The sequence below is a fragment of the Acanthopagrus latus genome, chromosome 4 (genome assembly GCF_904848185.1).
Source record: "Acanthopagrus latus isolate v.2019 chromosome 4, fAcaLat1.1, whole genome shotgun sequence".
Lineage (NCBI taxonomy): Eukaryota > Metazoa > Chordata > Actinopteri > Spariformes > Sparidae > Acanthopagrus > Acanthopagrus latus.
Window position 1 is genome coordinate 27,123,139 of NC_051042.1, and position 20,559 is coordinate 27,143,697.

General features: G+C 39.6%; 3 protein-coding genes across 4 annotated transcripts; 1 reads left to right on the plus strand and 2 right to left on the minus strand.

The window, feature by feature from the left end:
* Positions 1-785: 785 nt before the first annotated feature.
* On the minus strand, positions 786-8,146 carry cdc42se2 (CDC42 small effector 2). The gene is made up of 5 exons (XM_037094310.1): positions 8,033-8,146; positions 5,698-5,944; positions 4,695-4,796; positions 4,530-4,608; positions 786-3,527 (listed from the first exon to the last, which is right to left on the minus strand). The coding sequence occupies exons 2-4, from the start codon at positions 5,749-5,751 to the stop codon at positions 4,534-4,536; spliced, it is 231 nt and encodes a 76-aa protein (XP_036950205.1). The 5' UTR covers positions 5,752-5,944; positions 8,033-8,146; the 3' UTR covers positions 786-3,527; positions 4,530-4,533.
* On the plus strand, positions 8,127-10,439 carry nip7 (NIP7 nucleolar pre-rRNA processing protein). Its single transcript, XM_037094309.1, has 5 exons — positions 8,127-8,299; positions 8,410-8,496; positions 8,587-8,725; positions 9,599-9,739; positions 9,939-10,439. Exons 1-5 carry the CDS (start codon positions 8,244-8,246, stop codon positions 10,056-10,058), a joined length of 543 nt encoding a protein of 180 aa, XP_036950204.1. The 5' UTR covers positions 8,127-8,243; the 3' UTR covers positions 10,059-10,439.
* A 64-nt stretch (positions 10,440-10,503) lies between these two features.
* terfa (telomeric repeat binding factor a) lies at positions 10,504-19,810 on the minus strand. 2 transcript variants are annotated; one of them, XM_037094306.1, is made up of 17 exons: positions 19,519-19,810; positions 18,520-18,615; positions 17,919-18,049; positions 17,678-17,764; positions 17,279-17,419; positions 16,881-17,005; positions 15,848-16,375; positions 15,120-15,197; positions 14,518-14,662; positions 14,379-14,425; positions 13,892-14,045; positions 13,751-13,797; positions 13,489-13,611; positions 13,256-13,396; positions 11,719-11,801; positions 11,568-11,614; positions 10,504-11,169 (listed from the first exon to the last, which is right to left on the minus strand). In XM_037094306.1, exons 1-17 carry the CDS (start codon positions 19,667-19,669, stop codon positions 11,011-11,013), a joined length of 2,283 nt encoding a protein of 760 aa, XP_036950201.1. In that variant the 5' UTR covers positions 19,670-19,810; the 3' UTR covers positions 10,504-11,010. The 2 variants fall into 2 exon arrangements, with proteins under 2 accessions (XP_036950201.1, XP_036950202.1); XM_037094307.1 differs by lacking the exon at positions 15,120-15,197.
* Positions 19,811-20,559: the final 749 nt, after the last annotated feature.

Below are 20,559 nucleotides of genomic sequence, written 5' to 3' on the forward strand. Positions count from 1 at the left end.
AAGATTTTACATGAAAAATATATTCATTTTTATAATTGTGATGCTCCAGAGGGTCATGAGGAGCATTAGTTAACTGTTGGAGGAGTGTCTCTAATCTGCACCATCTCACTTGCAGGTCACTCGTGAGAGTTTTATTGTGTAAATTTGAGTACACCTGCACACACATGCTTCACTCTTCACTTTGCTGCTATGTTAACAACGGACGCGTCTCCCTTTATAGTTGTGACCTCTTGAGCTGGGTCATGACAGAATATAACTACCCAGTAGTGTATGAAACAGTTAAATATTTGCTTCACGTAGACCAACTTAGATACAACATTTAAGTATTGCTTACACATTCATTCATAAGCCATAAATTATAACAGAACACTGACAGGGGCTGGTTTTACTCACTGATACTAAAAAGTATGTACTTTTACTTGGTACGCAATTTGAATAATTGTTCCACCACTGCACACTGTCAAGATTAAATCAGTGGCTGTTGCTGTGTCTTGTTTGGACCCTCAAGATTAACATTCTAATTATTTGATTGAAAAATAATAAATCAATAAAAACACTGAATGAGTAGCAGAAAAACGATTTTTACCTATGTATGATTTTGAAACCTGGACCTTTAGTTGCAGTGGAGTTTTTCTGAGTTGTTTTGATATTTTTACTCAAGTTAAGGATTATTTATATTTATTTCTAGGCTTCATTTCTGCTTCCCTCCAGAGCCCCCCACCCCCTCCCTCACCCCGCAGATGTGGGGTTTCGGCCTGAAGTGAAGACATGGAACACACAGTTGGTCAAACATCAACATTAAACATTTATTTCTCATTTTTTATTCTGAAAAAAAAAATAGACAGATGAATTTCCCTTAAAGTGGGAACTACACATCAAGCAGTTCCTGGGGAAAAACAAAAACAAAACAAAAAAAAGAAACAAAAAACACTGGACCAACTCTGCTTCTCCAGTATCGTTATACAGAAAAGTGAGCAAAAATATGTATGACCCTCAATACATATAAACCATGGATCCATTGCTTTTATGTTACATATTTACAATATCATCATAAAATAAGTCCTATGACAGGAATCCCAGAAGGAAACTTTTTTTTTAAGTCACATTCAACCAGTCCACTAGCACAGCCTGCTGGTCACATAATATACTGCAATCCCAGTATGTCTGCACATACTACAGCATTTAGCCCAGAGCTGGAAATAACAAACTAGTCTACACATGTGGATCTCTTTTCACACAGGAATCACTACAGAAACACTGAGAGAGGAACAGTTAAGCTCCGTTGACGGACAACATTTTTTTAGCCTGGTGGATCACATGATTGAGTCAGTCAGTGGATGTTGGGGAAAGTGGCTGTTTTAAGGCTATAAATGATAAAATAACACAAGTGAGACTATATCCATAATATGTTTCACATCGCCTGGTACACACACCGAATATTTCATTCTCGTATCATAAATAACTTTGACAATAGCACTCGTTAACACCAATTGACACAGACTTTTGCTTGACTTTATAATACAACCACATTCTTTTGTTGGAATAGTAAATGATACGATGTCGATGGAACAGAAAAAAAAAGAAAAAAAAGAAAAACACATGTCATAAAAGATCCAGGCCTGCTGGTTTGATTGGCACCTTTGACCTTATTGATTTACAATCACTGTTCGTAGCGATGAGCAGCGTGCACATGAGCACCGATCATACTGCAGCTGCTCCGTCACCATCTGCAAAGGGATTTTCAATGGAGCCTGGATCAGAAAATTTGGACTACAAATGACATACTGAGGGACGAAAATGTACCAGCCAGCCAATAAAAAAAGGGAGAACATTAACTCGGGTCCGATCACTGACACAACTGATAACAAGTGTGATCAGATAATAAGAGCTACAAGAGAGGGGGAAGAAAAAAAGCTCTCCTTGAGGAGGAGGATAAACTTTTGCACAAACAGACAAACTGGGATTTAATTAATCTGATGTCAAAAGTGGGTCGGGGGGGGGGTTTAATACCTTTAGTCATTTTGTTTTAAAACACAATAATATTAACAGCAACATGGAAAAATCTTTTAACAATGAAGCGACAGAATCACAAACACTGCTACGAAGGTGGGTCGTATTAGGTGGTGTCAAAACTAGAGATGCACGATATCTGCAAGTCATCTTTAATGGCCTACAAAGTATAACGTCTGCTCAAAAGGAACATTTCTGTCAATAAGATGAACCACTGACTATATTTCATTTTGTCCTGATAATTTTATCATTTGGTTCAAAGTAATGCATTGACCCCACTGCATGAAGGTGTTCTTTGCAAGTGGGTGGAAACGGATATGTGCATATATCTGACAAACGGAGCGGGAAAAAAATAGACAAATATCCGATATTGTGCATCCCTTTTTGAAACTACTGAGACAGGAGGGACAAAATCATCTCTGTGGGCTAATCAGCCAAAAAAAGACCGTTACAATGATTTTATGTTGAGAAATACTCCAAGAAGTCATGACAGGACAGAGTGTGCAACGCAAACTGTGCTCAGAAAAAAAAAAAGGAACAGCGGTTTCAGCTATCAAAAGAAGATAGGTAAACTACATATTTAAGAACACCGCTGACTCTAATAAGAAAAAAAAAACCTGACCCACATTCGCAGCAGCATTTGCAACAGCCATTTGGTTACTTCCAAGTGGAATTCTTGGAACAGTTGGTACACAAGCCATGTAAAAAAAAAAAAAAAAAAAAACACAACAGAAATGTGAATCTTGACTCATTACAAAGCTCAGCATTTGCAGCATCAAGCTGCCAGAAAACACTAATAAAAAACAAATAATGAACATGACTTCAGAAGGCAGATTAGGAAGTTCATAGTTTATTAAAATTCTATATGTTTCAATCTAAATGAGTATAAAAAAAAAACAGTTGAAATCAATGCGAAAAAATTCCTAAGCAAGTGTGAGTGTACAACGTATGATCCAGTGTACTCTACTCATTTCAAGTTTATTACGAGACAGCAATCTTCGACCCTGAAAGCAACTCAGACAATCATGAGTATTTCTCAGAATAAAACAATGAACATGTCGCTTTTTGCCTTGCTACCTCTACCTGTCCTTTGATAAACCTCTGAGAAATAAAGGAGGAAACTGAATGTTCCAAATCTCCAGCGTGGCCCAGCCACCATGAGGTCCGTTAACAAATCAGATAATAAATACAGGCATCCAAATGGGCTACAACAGCAAATATTTTTGAAACTATTTTCCTCATGCATACACACAAGCATACGTCTGACTGAGATTATGAGCTTTCTAAACCCTCTTATCTACTCCTAACAGTTACTCTTTACAGTGCAACAGTATGGCAGCAAATGGATAGCAGTGCTTTCATTAAAAAAAAAAAAGGAATGGAAAATAAAAATATATACAACATTATGGAAAAGCAGTAGTTTCATCTTTTGGTCCTGCGTCCATTACAGACAGAACTGCTTTTTTGAAAATGCTTCCTCATATCAACAACAGTAGTTTCCACAAGACTGTGAAGGGCTGTAGGGGGAAAAGTGGAACAAATGTTAGGATCTCAGCTGCCACTGATGAAGTGTTGGTACAACTCAAATTTGAGCCAGTTTAGTCAAAGTATTCAGCTGAAGGGATTCACTTTCAGCATTTGAGAGCTCTGACTCTGGCCCTTTCTTACCCTAACGTGGCCTTTTTAAATTCAAAGATGGTTTAAATGCACAAGAAACAATATTAGACACTGAAGGAAAGGGGAAAAAAAACTTCAGCACATAACAAGCCACTAGAAAGCAACCACACGGGCCAAAAGGCTGCGTTAGCAATAAGAAAACCAAAAATAGAAATCAAAGCAATACAATTGAACAGTATTGACAGCTGAGTTGGTGTCATTATGAAATAGAAAGTGGTTATCAGCACAACAAAGCGAATCAGCAGTGACCGTAAGTCAATTCCTTCATGGACGAAGTCAGGAACTCCCCTCCTAAAACAAGAGTACACGCAGGTGCACAGCAACAATATGTGCTGTGTGGCCTTTTACGGGTTTTACTTCACAGCCACTCAAGACAAGCCTGTTGCTGTGCATACACACGATTTTTCATCATATATCGACACTGGCTGGGTGGTAAGTCAGGGACTTTTAGTCATAGATGTTAACAGGGAAGGCTTTGGATTTAAAAATGCATGTTCTTCCTCATCAAGAACAAAAGTAGTGAGGATTTAACTATATTTCTATGGAGGTAAAAGTCTGTCTTTCTATATGAACCCCTCCCATACTGCAAGCTGCTTATCTGTGTTCACCATGAATGCTGCTCGATTACATTTGGCAGAGGAACACTTTTTGCATGTTCAGACAGTTTTACATAAAATCTATGGGTAATCAAATGTCCCTGCACAAACGTGACCTCTAACCAGTCATAAGCAACTATTTGCATAAAACGCATTCAAGCTGGGCTCGTATGGCTTTGGGGGAGTGGAAATTCTGTGGATGAACATGAAGAACAACAACAACAACAGATGAAAAGTGGTTCTCACCTCGTTACAACTGGGAGCCTTCAGACCCTCCGTGCGCGTAGCCCCCTTTAGATTTCATCTGGGCCTGAACAAGGTCCACCTAACAAACATCAAGGCGTACGCGTTAGCTGGTTTTCTATACTCTGTTGGTAGAATATTCTGTAAAGAGGACAAAATAAAACCCACCGATGCCAGTCCCAGACCCATGTCCCCTGAGCCTACATGTGTTGTGTGAACGAAGTTTGTTGGCTCCCCGATCATGGAGCGATCGATTCGTCGCCGCCGTTTCTGAAAACAAATGCATAAACAAACTTAATTTCTTTCTTTCTTTTTTTTTTATTTTACACGAAATTGTGTTTTTTTTTTTCTTTCACCCAAAATGTGTTAAATGCAATCTTACTAATCAAGTTAAGAGCAGCTGAAACAGAGCTTTCTCTTTTCTCTTCTGTTTCTTCTTATCATTCGCTCCACATTCATGAAACCTTTCATCTTATCTGTTAGTAGATAAACTGGCTGACTACAACTTGGCACAATCCTTCTTTTTGCTGCCAGAATAATATTTATTTATTCATTATTGAAAGCAAGTGCTGTGACTGAGAGTGGGATGTGGTTAACTAAAGGCTGACACTTTCTATTTAATCTCCAATAAAAAGAGGATGTAGACATACTTTGTCAGTTGCGTCCCCACCACAGTATTTAAAAAACAACCAAAAAAAAAAAACACTTAAAGAACATTAAGAAACCTTTTCCCCTTAAAAAGCTTCAAAATCCTTTTGATGGTTTAGTGTCTTTTAATAGGGTGAATGGTGGATTTGTCTCTGCCACACCGCCCCCCCATCACTTGTTTCTGCAGTGTGTAACTTCAGTGAGAGGGAAGGATCCCTGCGTCATGTCTGAGAAGCTGTTAATGACGTGGGATTTGGATTCATGGCAAAGGTGTGGCAGAGAGAAACTTTAGGGGGTGCAAAATCGTACAAAATGCCAGTTCCTACATAAAGTTGCTTTCATTTTTTAAAAATGTGAATATTCACTATTGTCAAAACTTGAGTGTAAAGTGGAAGATACATGGGAGAGAGAGAATACTGCTCTGTTTGTGTTTTATGTTAATACCGACTTCAACATTAAACAAGGCAACTAGACTAAAGATTTGAGTCGATTAATTGCTCTTCCATGATAATCTCATACTCACAGGTTGTGGCTGCTCTGCAATGCAGCAGCTGAAACAAACCCAGAACTCAGTCATTCTGAGGCCGACAAAGAAGCCACAGCAGTTTCCTCTCTCAGTTCAGACGTCTCTCTTTGTCTGTCTTCCTGTTCAGTCTTAGCAGCAGAGCCACAAACACACGCCGGAAACTGATGACAGGCACAAACCACTGGTTTATCCTGGGTTAACAGTTGGCACGAGAACTGTTCATCTAACACAGGGCAGAGCACTCCTGTCAACACATAAAAGATGCAGGAAAACATTATTTTTCCATTGAATACTGATACACCGTGGCAAACTGGTTATTACTGTCTGGCTTATCCTTAATGTCTAAACATAGTTTTCCGTGTGAAGAGATCATGGATTTGATTTAATGACATGTGGACACATTCTTGAATTCAAAAGCAGTGTCATGTGGTTAATGCTGGTTGATTTAGTGGCCGGTTTTGTGCCTGGCATGTCACTGTCATCTGCCGAGAGCCACAGGTAATGGCGTCAAACCAAAGGCCAACATTTGTGTACATATACAATGTGAAAAACTGAATAAGAGCTGTACAAATGCAAAACTTTTGTGTATTTTGGAATGTTGTAGGAGTCAAAAGTTGAAACGTCAAAATGGAAGAAATTAGGTCAGCATGTTCCAGTCAGGGATCCTGGGCATCACCTACTATAAAACACCGGCTGTGCTCGCGATCAACGCGTTTTCGCTCACTTTACTACACAATCTCTTGTGGTAAAGAACTGAGCTTTGTGATTATAACCCCAGGCTTGCTGGGTTACTGATCAGCAGATGCTTCAATACTCATCCTACTGTTATTAACACTGTGGCCTCAACAAGGTATCTGTTTTAATTAATATCGCCCTGGAGCCAACACATATCTCTTCAGTAAATGGGACAGACAAGCAAAAGTATTTAGAGTATCATCTGACAACATGACTGGAAATACCAATGCTTTCACTACCGAACATTTTAAGTTTCATGACTGCTACAGACTCTATATTATATGTGAGACGGACTTGCTCATAAGGGGAACAGAATCTGCTAATGGTGACTCAAGATGACTTTTATTTTAAAGAAGTGTAATGTGTGCTGCTGGCGAGGACACAGGGCTGCACATAGGGATTATCTTTATTAACCACAGATCTGCTGGTGATTTTCAGGATTGACCGTTTAGTCTACACACTGTCGAAAAAGTTGAAAATGTGACTGATAAATGCTCATCACAATTTTCCAACAGTTCAGAACCCAAATTCTCATGATTTACTATCAATTAATGACAAGAGCTGCAAATCGTTCACGTTTAGGAAGCTAGAACCGGCAAATATTTGACATTTTTAATGCAAAAATGACTGATATGATTAACCAATGATCAACTCATATTCCTACGATCGACTAATGGATTGATCGCCTAATCATTGAAGCTCCCCAGACATAATGTCTGTAGACAACGGGCTGAGAAAGGAATTTATTGGATTTTAAGGTTATCCCAAACTTTATCAGGAGCAGAGGCACCGCAGTGAATTCTGACAGAGCAGCAGGACCAGACAGCCTGAGATGTATCATGTCAGTGAATAAAATGGCTTTGCTGTGGATAACTTTACTTGCATCAGTTTTTTTTTCCCTCCAGCCATTACTGCAGTCAGGACAGGACAGTGACAGGAGGATCAAGTGATCTGCCAAATACAAAGAGCTCGCTGACAATGTAGATTTTCTAATTGGTGCCCCTGGCTGACATTGAAGTGTTACAGTGCACTCCGCGCAGGTGAATCATAACACGATGTGAGTGATAGGTGTGCTAAATGCTGGTTTTAATGACTGCTGAAATCCTTAAAGGTTTAGGTTGTTCTACCTCGGATCACACGAAACCTAATCGGTATTTACAAACAAATGGACGTTACGTAACTTCGCACCGCTGCGGCAAAGACTCCTCACAGGGCGAGTCCGGGCTCACAATCACAAATTTGGCTTAATTCAATGTAGTTATGGACACAATTCAAGTGTTTCACAGTTAATTTAGAGGGAATTACTTTAGTGGAGCGGGGCGAACCAGTGTTAGCATTATCCGCTCCTAGCAGAGTTAGCCCACAAGCTAACGTTCACTAGCTCGCTAATAGCGGCAGGTCCGTGTGTGTGTGTTTTTTCTCTCCCAGTGACAGCTAGCACCAGCTAACCGGGCTAACTGAACCCGTTTTCGAAAGTCCGACTTCAAAGCTCATCAAAAACGACACGTAACACAAATTAACATTGTAGTAACTGTTTCCTGGCTGTATAGTGAACATAATTCGAAGAGTTGTTATAATTATAAGTGGAAAAACTTACCAGATGGCGGCCGGTTTGCCGGAGTAAAAAACGAACGATCGACTGAACGCTAAAGAATGCAATAAACCAGGAAGTGAGCTCGCTGATTACGTCACACGACTTCCGCTCCAGAGTGTGACTACTTCCGTGTTGACCCACGTTTTCACGTTTCTCACTGGAGAGCACAACTACACGCCGATACAAGAAAAAAACTTGTTTTTTAACAGGCACAATGAGGCCACTAACAGAAGAAGAGACGAAGACGATGTTTGAGAAGCTGTCAAAATAGTAAGTAAACCCGGAGGACATTTTGTTCGCCTGCTAAGATTCAAATGCTATGGAACTTGTTAGCATACCTGTTAGCTTGACGTGTGAGCCGTGTCTTCTCCCCTCAACAGCATCGGGGAAAACATCAAGCTTCTCGTGGACCGACCTGACGGTACCTACTGTTTCAGGCTACAGAACGACCGTGTGTACTACATGAGGTAATGTGGCATACATTTAAATACACGAGCTCTATCTGTCAAGTTATTCCACTTCCAGAAATGAACGTGTCCTCGTTTTCCACCCCACAGTGAAAAAATTCTTAAGTTGGCCACAAACATTTCCCGGGACAAGCTCGTGTCAGTGGGAACATGTTTTGGGAAGTTCACAAAGACCACCAAGTTCCGCCTGCACATCACAGCTCTGGACTTCTTGGCTCCCTATGCAAAGGTGACCATGGGTGCATCCCATTGCTCTTCTTTATGTCTCTGCCGCCATCATTTGCATTCTCTCCTCTCTCCTTTGCTCGTATCAGTGGAGGTAGCATCAAGAGATGCACATATTTTTTAAAATTTATTTATCTGATATGACTTTTAAAACCTTACAGGAAGAGCAGCGTCACCTGTGCTGACACAGGACCTGCTTGCTAGATGGTATATTGGAAGATGCCACTCTCTAGCTGTATATGCAGGTTTCCACTGACATATTTGTTGGTACAAAGAAATGACAACCTCTGACCTCTATATGGCAACACATTGTCAGATTTAGCAGTAATTACCAATAGTGAGAATCTGTATGCAGGTGGTATCTGCCATTAATGTCTTTAGAAGCCATACGGCCGAGAATGTCAGCATAATAGGACTTTTACTGCACACAATTTGACTTAGTATAGTAGGCCAGTCGCTGACTCAAAAACAACTAGAGCTAAAGCTCTGATATTGAATATTGATGTCACTCAATCTGAGTTAAAATTTATTCTCCGTTTGAGTTGGGCCCTGCACGTTTAAACCTGCTACAGTCAAAGCAAGCTTGGGTCATTTTGAAGCTATCCTATATGTATAGATATAAATTATGGCTATTTTAAAACATGATCATTAAATATTACTTCCATTGTTATTCAGTCTATGCTGCATTGCTTTTTGATCAATTACATTAACCCATGATAACAAAACACTGATCCTATGGGCAGTAGCACTTGTGCATACAGCCAGCCCCCTGTTTTCATTCATAAAAAAATAAAAGTGGAAGCATTACATGTCTATCATTAAGTCAGGAAAATTCATGCACATGTGTATAACTTGAAGGCTTCTGTCCTGTCATCAGTTCAAGGTATGGGTGAAACCCGGAGCAGAGCAGTCTTACCTCTATGGGAATCACGTGCTAAAGTCTGGCCTTGGCAGAATCACTGAGAACACGAATCAGTACCAGGGTGTCGTGGTCTACTCTATGGCAGATGTGCCCCTGGTAAGTTTTGAAAACTGATGACACCACACACATTGCTATGTCAAGTGCTTATATCAAAACGAGCTCTTTGAAAAAGCTCAGAACAATTTATTTGCTAGTGTAACTCTGGAGGACACATTTCATTTTAGATTGTATGACAGATTGTCATCTCTGTCCGTGTTCACTGATGGGATTTCTGAAACTGTGTTTTATTTCTCAGGGTTTTGGCGTGGCAGCCAAGTCCACTCAGGAGTGTCGGCGAGTGGATCCCATGTCCATCGTCGTGTTCCACCAGGCCGATGTGGGAGAGTACATTAGGAATGAGGACACATTGACATAAAGATGCATCAACAGCTGGACTGTCACATGCCCCTTTTCTTGACACATTTAATGCCCAGGAACATTCACTGAAATTCACCGCTGCGGTTTGTTTTAATAGAAATGGTTGGATTGAAGTGTCTGGTCTAGGGCATCTCAACAGCAGATGCTACAGTTGGTCCATATTTCCAATTTACAGTCTAAGGACTGCAACAAAGACCTCTCTGGACTCACCTTGGGATACTGCTTATATGCTGTCTGAAGGATTCTCTTGTTACGACACCTCCCGATACCTTCACTCAGGCTCCAAGTCAAATCTTGTCAAAATGAAGGGGAATGCTTTTCTGTGTTTCTCTTTTGTAAATGTCACCCTTCAAATAAATCCACATTGTCTTTGTAAAAATGTGTCTTTGTGAGCTTGCTACTGTATGCAGGGCTACAGTGAATATGATTATCAGACACCAATCCAGTTTTTTAATGAACTTCAATTTAATGAACTTTGAACATGATAAAGGAGTTACCTTTAATATTTTTCAACCCGGACTCCATTTTCCAACATTTGTGTCTAAGTGCCTCATGGCGACAAGACTTTTTTAAATCTGTTGAGTGAAGCAACCATGACGCATGTTGCAAAGTAATCCCTCTGGGTGACAATGCTGTAAAAATACAACTGAAAATGCTTCCGCAACTTCCCTACACACAGACCTTGTCAGTAGAAACTACCTGAAATATTGCTGAACTGCAAGATGGCCAAGTGTTACATTTAATTTGCAGAAGCTGCATTTTTTTTTTTTTTTAATCAAGGTAAACTGTGAAAGGTGTTTCCAATTTCCAAAATTGTTGCCCCATTAAATCACTCAGACACAGAAACATGGTCAAGGTTTAAAAACACAGAATCTACCATTGAATGTACAAAAAGTGGTAAAAAAAAAATGAAAAGAAAAGAAAAAGTGCCTTGTCCTTTTGGAGTCCTCTCAGACCATTTTCAGCTTTTTCAGTGTGCGCCACCGGTCCTTAAGGTTGATATTTGTTCGATTCTCGAAGGTGTAATAGGACTTAATCTTACTCCAGTTGCCCTCTCCGAATTTTCGGACCCCTTCTTTCAGCTGCTGTGTCTCACTCTCAGTCCACCTCTGCAATATAACAGGAACATGAGGTCACTTAGTTTTCTGCTATTTCAGCACACCAGCACAAGACAGACAACATAACTTCATTTTATTTTTGTCAGCGTTGATGCATGATAGTTCAGCTGACTATACTGAGAAGTCTGCTTGCATGGAACTTTGATCAGCTGCTAACACTGTCTGACATATGAAAGCTATGAAAGCACAAGTCTTTTTGGAGGCCAGAAGCAAACCAAACTCAAGCTATCCTTTCTACGTCAGTGTTTTCTGATTGTAGTTTGATATTCCAATAACTCGTGAGTGTAGCCAACTTTAAGGAGATCTGACAAAAATGCAAGCACCCCAACAAATCTGTTTCTTCTTTTTTGACTTTTAGATATTACAAATCTAAGTCTTGTCACACTTACCCTCTTCCTGTGGCCTGAGTTTGAAATGTTGCTCTCGTTGTGTGATCCTTCCAGGGGGGGAAAAAAAGGATACATTACTCGTTGAACATTTTTTAAACTAGATGTATAAAGGATTAGTAAGAAGCAGACATTTGATAAGATAAAATATTACCGCTATTCTTTTCAGAGATGAACAAACAGTCCTCCTCATCCCATGTTTCCTTACTCTCCTTAGCATTATTGAACAGCGTTTTCCTGTGAACAAAAGAAAAAGTTATTTTCATGCTTCATAATGCTAATTCAAAAAAAGCTGTGAATAACAAAAACAAAGAGCTGCATTTTAAATAATCAAGGGCATGCTGTTTAAATAAACAGGTCACTTTGATGTGGGTTTGTAAAACTTGTAGGGATGCACGCTTAAGTGCTATTGCGATATAATTCATGGTTGATCACAATTTTCATTGTCATTGAAAACCTTGTAAAATCATGATGCTGTAGAGTTTCCAAACAAACATGTTTTCTTACATCTGGCGAACAAGCTTTGTAGGTCAAGCACAGGTCTTTAAAACACTGTTTTCTACAAATAATGGCAGTTCTTGCACTTATAGCGATTGAAATTATTTTGGGATTAACTGTGCAGCCCTAATTGTTTATAATGAAACTTGAAGGAAAGAACAAAATGACTACTGGTAGGAATGCAAATACACAGGAACTTTTGACTTACTCAATTTGACAAAAATCATATTGTAGAATTGTGGTCGACTGATAGTGGATCTTCTAAAGCTGAAATAATTATAGCTGGGAGTAGGATAAAACCGAAATTTAAAAAATAAAATATATATAAATATAATTAAAATGGAGAGTATTTTTGTTGGTGAAATCTACAACATAATCATCCATATTCATGTGTGAAATATTATTAATTAATTCATTGAACATTCTTATTACTTTATTTTTATTAAACCTTATTAGAACAGTTGAACTGAACATTAAGGTCATCTCTTCCTCTAGGCCATCCACCCTCTCTGTGAAAAGTTACAGTGAAACTCTGGCTTAGTGCTGTTACTATAATAGAGGAACTTCAGAGACGTGCAGGACACAGTCTTTAATTTGAGTTGAAAAGCTAGCAGTAGCTGTCTGTTTGACATCAAGTCACAAGATCTAGAAACATGATTTAGTGGATTACATTCTGTTGCACATCCTGTTACAATGTTACATACCACTCTTGCAAACATTAATGTTCGTGCATATTCCCGGGGTAAGGAGGATCCTAAAGTGTGACTTTATTTCATGAATAGATGGACAGTTACATGGTTGGATTATTTGGAGGAGATAACAAGTAGAGTATTTTAACAGAATGGTTTCTGTTCCTGCCTGCCTGGCTGCCTATAGAGACCTGTCCCTATCCAGGACAAGGTGATGGTGTCGTGTTATATATTCGGGACAACATAAACTGAAAACGGATCAGATGAGAGGGGTCTGGCTATGTGAGACTAAATATGATTTGAATGCCACACTTATCAGCCTTCGGTAAGATCAGCTGTTCCAATGTTTAACATAACCCTAGAGCCCAAAAGATCCGGTATCGGTTGACCTCTATTCTAAAGTTCCGGCAAGCTCTTTAAAAGTATTGTCTGTTTTGGTTTTTACTGCTAGTATTCATACACAACAGCTTAGTTAAAGCAGCTGCTGGTGTGATCTTCACTCACCATTTTGAAGTAGAAGGACCTTTAGCAGAGTCCTTTTGAGGGGTGGAGCTCCTTCGAGGGCGATGTTGACGAGGGAACGGATTGGGGGAGCTGTCCAAAGAAGAATCTGTGATACAGACCTCATCTGTATTATCAGACTCCCTGCATAAAAATGTAAGGTTGAATAAATAATGTTAGTCCTTGAACTGTTAACCAACATAGTGACGTCAAATGAATGTATTGTTTGGACTTGCCTGCTGGGAGGATTGTTAGCCAGGTCTCTACGAGGTTTCTGCACTGGGGTTTTACAGGGAGCCACTGGTGGCTGTTGATCTTCCTCATTATCAGATGGCATCTGATTGGATTCAGTGGAGTTGCTGTGTGTCGAGCGTTGACAGTCAAGCACAGGTGAGAAAATTAGCGAACTATAGCCAGTTCAAGACTTCTGCGAGTATGTAATGCTACCTGACAGATCCGTTACTTGATTATTACAAAGGCAAGTCTTGTTTTACTCACCTTCTTCCTGAGGCCTGAGTTTTAGGTGGTGCTCCTCCTATGCGATCCTTTAAGAAAAAAAACAAACAAACAAACAAAAAAACATTAAAAAACATTTCACAACTTAGTTATTTTATATCATTATATTTGATAAAATATTACCGATATTCTTTCTGGGGTTGAGGTATGACTCTTGCTCAGAGGATTGCTGGCCAGTTGTTTACGAGGTTTCTGTACTGGGGTTTTACAGGGAGCCACTGGCAGCTGTTGATCTTCCTCATTATTGGATGACCTCTGATTGGATTTAGTGGAGTTTCTGTGTGTCGAGAGTTGACAGACATGCACTGTTTAGAAAATTAGTGATTTTTTGACAATAGCTTGACAAAATGTTGTGTTCCCAAGGGTGGGCAATCTGACAATTTTAGATTGTGATCGATTTTGTAGGTGTCCACAATTTACTTTTCAGGAGAATCGTTGATTTACATTATAGATCATGGATCGTGGTTGTGATTGAACACATTGTGACACTCCTATTTGTTCCCATGACGTAACTTGTGAATATAGCCAACTCAAGACTTCTGCCAGTATGTAATGCTACCTGACAGATCTGTTACTTGAATATTACAAAGGCAAGTCTTGTTTTATTCACCTTTTTCCTGAGGCCTGAGTTTTAGGAGGTGCTCCTCCTATGCGATCCTTCGAGAAAAAAAAAAGATTATAAAACAACATTTCACAACTAGATTCACAGACTTAATTATTTTATATCATTATATTTGATAAAATATTACTGATATTCTTTCTGGGGTTGAGGTAAAACTCTTGCTCAGAGGATCGTTGGCCAGTTGTTTACAAGGTGTCTTCCCTGGAGCTCTGTAGGAAGATGGTGACTCCTGCAGGTCCTCCTCGCTGTCGGATGACAACTGCCTTGAGTTTCTGCATGATGAGAGCTGAAACTTAGCCAAGCATCGTCCGGGAAAAGACAGATCAGTGGATTCGATGGCCATATTTTAACTGATGCTTTAAGCTACCCACTTTAATTCCAACTTACCTTACAGTGAGTAACACTGCAAAAAATGTGTATTGGTCGGGCTCTAACGATAACTAACCTGGTAGCTGCCGCCAATTTGAACCCAAAGTGTTGCTGGGCTATTGTCCCAGAATTAATTAAAACTGCATTATTGTCATTTTAAGGCAATAATATAATAGCATAAGTATAGCCTACTGAAGACCAATAAGTTATCATTGTTAAAATAATCAATCACGTTATTATCATGACAGGCCTGCAGACGCCACTATCCTACAGTCTGACCAACCGAACCCTTAACATTAAGACACGGTATTAACACATGTGACAGCCCTATGCGTGGTGATATTGTACATTTGGTCTTACCGGTGGACTGAACTTCTGGACAGTACGGGGGTCTCGTCTTCTCCGTCTGCTGACAACTCTGCAATACTTGTTGAGGCTCTGCATGGCAAATAAGTAGTTTCAGTGCTGTATACTCACCGGTCAATACAGGACCATGAGCAGCTGACTTAATATGAAACACTGCTGTACAAGGGCTGGTGTAAAATATACTTTTGTCCATAAATGTGTACTGTGTATCATTATCAGTCTGTGTAGGAAAAACAAACTTTATTAGCAGTGTAATGTAGTTAAGAGCCAAAAATTGTCAATTAATTTCTGTTTTTAAAAATGTATGTTAAGTAAAATACTGTTTTTGCTTCTGTAACCCCTGTTTTTTTAAAAAAAAAATCTAAATGGGTCATCTTATCACAATGTATGGTTGCATTATGTTACATCTTGCACCTCTGAAAGACTGTTAGCTTGTGGCTTACTCATGCCCTCAGGTAAAAGATACTGCCTGTCTGTGTACCCCTTGAGACACTACTACAGTCAAAAAAAAAAAACCCCCTTCATCGCCATTAACTGCGGGCTAACAGGAAGAGGCCTGTGCAGTGGAGATGCACTGTGCAACATTTATTTATTTTTAAGTGTGAAATATAAGAAATAAATATCGCCTATTGCATTTCCATTGTCATCTGTTTGATCCTCACTTCATGTAAAAATGACAGATGTGTTCTAGGATAACCTTTTAAAGAGAGATATGTATTTACCCGCTGCGCAGTCGATCGGACCGCCTGCGTCGTTTTCGTGTGGGTACAGCAATCTCACTGTCTGTTAATGGGCTCTGCAGCAGTTTTTCACTGGGTACAGCTGGTGACTGTAGCTCCTCTGTCCCGACTTCATTCTCAAGCTCCTGAGAAGCTGGTGTGCTCTGTTGGCTGTCTGGCTCGACCACCAGTCGTGCCAAAGTGGAAAGCTGCCTGTTCTTCTGCACTGAAGGTATCTTGGAACGTGAACCTGCCTGCGTTTCAGGAACAACGTCCGTTTGTGGTGGCTGGTCTGCTGGGGAAGCCTCCATGGGGCTACCCGAGGCTCTCTGAAATAACCCATCCTGCTCTGTGTCCCGACTGGTGTCTTTTGTGGGAGCGGATGAAAGGCACAGGGATATACCTTCAATTCGAGCCTGTTCCTCTCTCTCCACTTCTACCTCCAGCTGAGCAAATGTTCTCTCCTCCAACTCTGGAGCCAAATCCCTGTAGGCTGCCTCCAGCCTGGTCCTCGGGCTAATTACATAATTACTGGAAAATAAGATACAGACAAGAAAAGGTTAGGGTGTTTAGGTCAGAGAATAAGAGTGTAGAGTAAGTAAGTCAAAATTTACTGGATTATTTTTTTTTTTAATCAAATATGAAAAAATACTGTGCAAAAAAATATACAGTACAGTAATATGTGGTTTTACAAGTGATGCAAATGGTTGGACTGGCTGCTTATGGTGTCTATCTGAGTAATAGTCAAGCTAACAATTAAGGGGAAATCCCTGTTTCCTTTGATCTGTCCAGACAATGGAAAACAGATAGTTTGGATACTAAAAAATAAAGGTCTGTTGTTAGCCAGATGATGTGTTTGAAAAACTCAAAAACGGCCAATTTCAACTCAGTGTTATTCAGTCAGGTGATGAGTGGGAGTGTGTCACATCATGTTATGTCAGTCGACATAAACCTTTCATCGATCTTTGGCAAGTAAGTGCTTTAACAGCAGTGATAAGCTTTGTTTGAAACGAGCTGAGAGGCAGAGAGAGCATACCGTAGTGTAACCTGGATGTTGACTGTTTGCGGAGAAGAGGACGGACCAGGTTCTTCCTGCACATCAGGACCAGCTGCATCCTCATCTGCCCCTGAGAGTCTTTTGTCTTTCAGCATTTTTGCTGCCTGTTACATATACAGAAACCAAAATCACTATTATAAAAACAAGTACCTCAACAACAAATCAACAGAGACTAGTTTTTTTTTTCATTGAGCCCTTGTGAAAATGTCTTAAGGGGACTCATTAGGTGAGCTTGGTAGTGCAATAACATCTCAAACACATATCAAATTAAATCATTCATTGAAATTAAATACCTTGAAAACATAGAGAAAACTTAAAAGAAAAAGGAAAAGTTCCAAAGCAACAAGCCTTTAAATTGGGCTTAACACATAACACACCTTGAGGAGAAAGGGAGTATGATCTGGGCAGAGCCTTCTGCAAAAGGCCAATATCTCGTTTCTGAACCGTTGGAAGTTACTCTGCTCGATGACTTCATGCGTTTTACTCTTCTTTCTGATGAGACCCATGAATATAGCTTTCTAGAGAGAACACAGACATTCAACAATGTGAAACACATGCTATGCACACAAAACACAGCAATGAAGTGACATATGTTAAATTAAAAATCAAACTGAAAAGGACTAATTTATACCTGATCCACATAATACCTTCAGGCTGTGATTAATGTTTACAAACTTCACTGGTGCTTAGCTACTAATATGGTTATCAACATCTATATGCGATGGATTGGTTATTGGTTATCGGTATCAACATGCTACTTTAATTACTGAACTCACCTTGCCAATCATTTGTTTTGGAAAGTGCGTGTTAAGAACCATTTTTGCTTCGTCAAACTTATTGTTCTTTATGAAAATCACCACAATCTGAAGACAGGGAAAAAAAGTAGTTAAAGCAAATCTGAAAGCAAGCGTATGTCCTTGTGTCAGCAGACATCCCAGCCGAATGTACAATTTGAATGTAAATGAATAACAACAAAAATTATACAAAAAACATATTTAAATATAAATCAAAACATACCATTTCTTTAAGTGAAGTGCATACATTCTCAAAATCTTGCTGTGGAATAGAGGTTTCCCGGTTAATTGCTTCCAGAAAACTTAAGGCTGATTCCAGAGGACTTGTAGACTTTTCAGGACCAAATGCCGCGTCTGTTGACAAAGAAAAAGTCATTGCTTTTGGGTCACAATATGAAAGCAGTATTCATGTATGCTCAAGCACTGATTTCAGAAAAGCGTTGAGTTCTTACAGTTGGGCTGCAATAATAGATCATTTCATTTGTAGTGAAACATTTGTTTGGAATCAAAATAACAATTTGGTACTGTGGGATTGTGAGGAGTCATCATTTCTGCTCATGCATCTTTTATTGCTTTATTTGTTGCATTTTGTGTTCAACAACTTAATATGGTCCAAGAATAACTCTGTTTTAATTGTCAATTCTGGAAATAGAAAATCTTAGAATTTCTTTGTACTGGATTTTTGGCATGGTGCATGTTTTAATGTTTATCCTATGCACAGACATAGAAGTACACACACAGATGCAACTAAACTAGCCCCCCAAACAATAAGCATTTTTTAAAGATGTGATGTGTCATGATGAATGCATTCATGTTCTTCTCACTGAGATTTTCGCCTTCATTTATCCGGGAGAGGAACTTTAGGAGTTGAATCTTCACATGCAAGTCATCGGTTTTCTCAACAGGAAGATCCAGAACACCTGAAACAATAACAATAACAATAAATAAACCTGGAACAACAAACAAACTTAAAGGGGCACTTTGTAGAAGAAATTAAAAAGCTAGAATCTTGATATTTACAATATTAATGAACTGAATAAATAAGATGTTCTCAGAGGAAAAGAATCTCCCTACAACACTCTAAAGGTGACAGGGTCCGCCACATGTAAACAAATTAAAAGAATATGTAATGTGTTGTCCTTTAAGGTCAACTTGTTTATTCAGTTATGAAAGCGAACCGAGTTTGTTTATCTACTTTGTTTAAATTATACATAAATAACTGCGCACCTTAAAGTATAGAATTCTCACTCACTGGTGACTGTGTTCAATTTGATTAGCTTTAACGTGGCTTGTATTAACACATATTTTAGTGTAGTCCACTGAAATGCTTTGCTTAAAAACAGCCTTTAGAAATATTTACAAATGAATCTATGCAAATGTCAGGCCACTCACTCGATCCAATAAACTACGGATGCCTCGGAGACACACGGGTGAACTATACACTTTATCGGAAGTACCCACTCTAAACACTACGTTGCGGTTTTACAAAAGCAGACACTTATTTATTCAACAAATGTACGCGTGTCCAGTCACAGCCTCTTCCCTTCAACGGGACCTGGACTGTCTTCCACTCAGCTGACAGTCGCGAACGGGGGCTAAAGCTACGGCTAAGCTAATTTAGCTATCTGCAGGAGAACAACGCTGTCGGTAACGAGCATGGTGCACAATTCAAAACTGGCCAGTTATTTAGGACACGTAACATGCAGTAGATAAAACAGTCTGCTATCACCAAAGTCTGTCGGACACAACAAGTTGAGTGAGTTAGCTAAACAAAGTCCAAAACTAGCTTGGCGGTAATAAGTGAGTGGCGGTTTGTTACTTACTCTCTATCACAGCTCTGATGTCACGGAAGTCCTCGTAAAGCTCCTTTTGGAACAACTCCAGCGCCAGAGACACATAATAATCAACAAGCCAGCGGTTAACGATAGTTTCGACGTCCGTTGGCTGACTGTTTACACTTTCGTTTGCCGCCATGTTCACAACACAGATTCTTCTTCTTCTTCTTCTTCTTCTTCTTCTTCTTCTTCTTCTTCTTCTTCTTCTTCTTCTTCTTCTTCTTCTTCTTCTTCTTCTTCTTCGTCTGATTATCAGAACGGGCCCACCATGGACCTGTTATGTGCCCCGCGCGAGCGCAGGAGAGCCGGAGTCACGACTTCTGAAAAGGAGGGTTTTATTCTTCCGAGTTTGACTGTTCAGGCAGCCCTTCAAGCCAGCTCTGTGCCACCACGTGAGTAAATAACGTTTACAATTGTGGAATATCTACGAATGATGTTGATGATGAAGAATCAAAACCTGCGAATCCGAGGAGATACAGATTTGGAGGAGAGAGTTACCTGAGAGTCCAAGTGCAGGGATTGCTCATCACCAATACTAATACTTCTTTTCTGAGTGTATAGCTGGTCGCACAACTTGCAGACAACACTATACTCCCACCTAGTGGTGCAATTAAGGGAGTACTGTCGTTAATGTTTGAATTGTGTTATACTGTTACACATAATTATAATAGTGTTAATCAGACATCTTCTACTCCATAGCATGTCTGTGTCTTGGGAGGGATGCAGCAGGGATGAACAACTACCTTACTGTTATGTTCCTGTTTTGTGACTTACGTAGGAGGGCATCTGCATGGCATTTGGTCAGAATATCACTTTCCGTTCTTCTTTACTTAATTTTTTTTTTCCTTTGATGCTGAAACAACACCTTTTCTCGCTTCCCCAATTTCAATTCCCCACTGCATCTAACTGTATCTCACTCTCTGTTTGCCTATCCTTTGTAACTGACAAACCTACTGAACTGCCATCTACTCATTCACGTTTTGTGAATACCACCACAACACTTGTTAAAATGATCTAGAAACAAAGCAC

Excerpts from the sequence above, each read along its gene's own strand:
- cdc42se2 (XM_037094310.1), bottom strand. The coding sequence starts at position 5,751 with ATGACTGAGTTCTGGGTTTGTTTCAGCTGCTGCATTGCAGAGCAGCCA. Across the intron at positions 4,797-5,697 it reads TTGCAGAGCAGCCACAACCT|AAACGGCGGCGACGAATCGA; the intron begins GTGAGTATGAGA and ends ATTTGTTTTCAG. Across the intron at positions 4,609-4,694 it reads TGGGTCTGGGACTGGCATCG|GTGGACCTTGTTCAGGCCCA; the intron begins GTGGGTTTTATT and ends GATGTTTGTTAG.
- terfa (XM_037094306.1), bottom strand. The coding sequence starts at position 19,669 with ATGGCGGCAAACGAAAGTGTAAACAGTCAGCCAACGGACGTCGAAACT. Across the intron at positions 18,050-18,519 it reads AAATGAAGGCGAAAATCTCA|ACGCGGCATTTGGTCCTGAA; the intron begins GTGAGAAGAACA and ends CTTTGTCAACAG. Across the intron at positions 14,426-14,517 it reads CAACCCCAGAAAGAATATCA|GATCGCATAGGAGGAGCACC; the intron begins GTAATATTTTAT and ends TTTTTCTCGAAG.
- nip7 (XM_037094309.1), top strand. The coding sequence starts at position 8,244 with ATGAGGCCACTAACAGAAGAAGAGACGAAGACGATGTTTGAGAAGCTG. Across the intron at positions 8,726-9,598 it reads TCTTGGCTCCCTATGCAAAG|TTCAAGGTATGGGTGAAACC; the intron begins GTGACCATGGGT and ends TCCTGTCATCAG. Across the intron at positions 9,740-9,938 it reads CTATGGCAGATGTGCCCCTG|GGTTTTGGCGTGGCAGCCAA; the intron begins GTAAGTTTTGAA and ends TTTATTTCTCAG.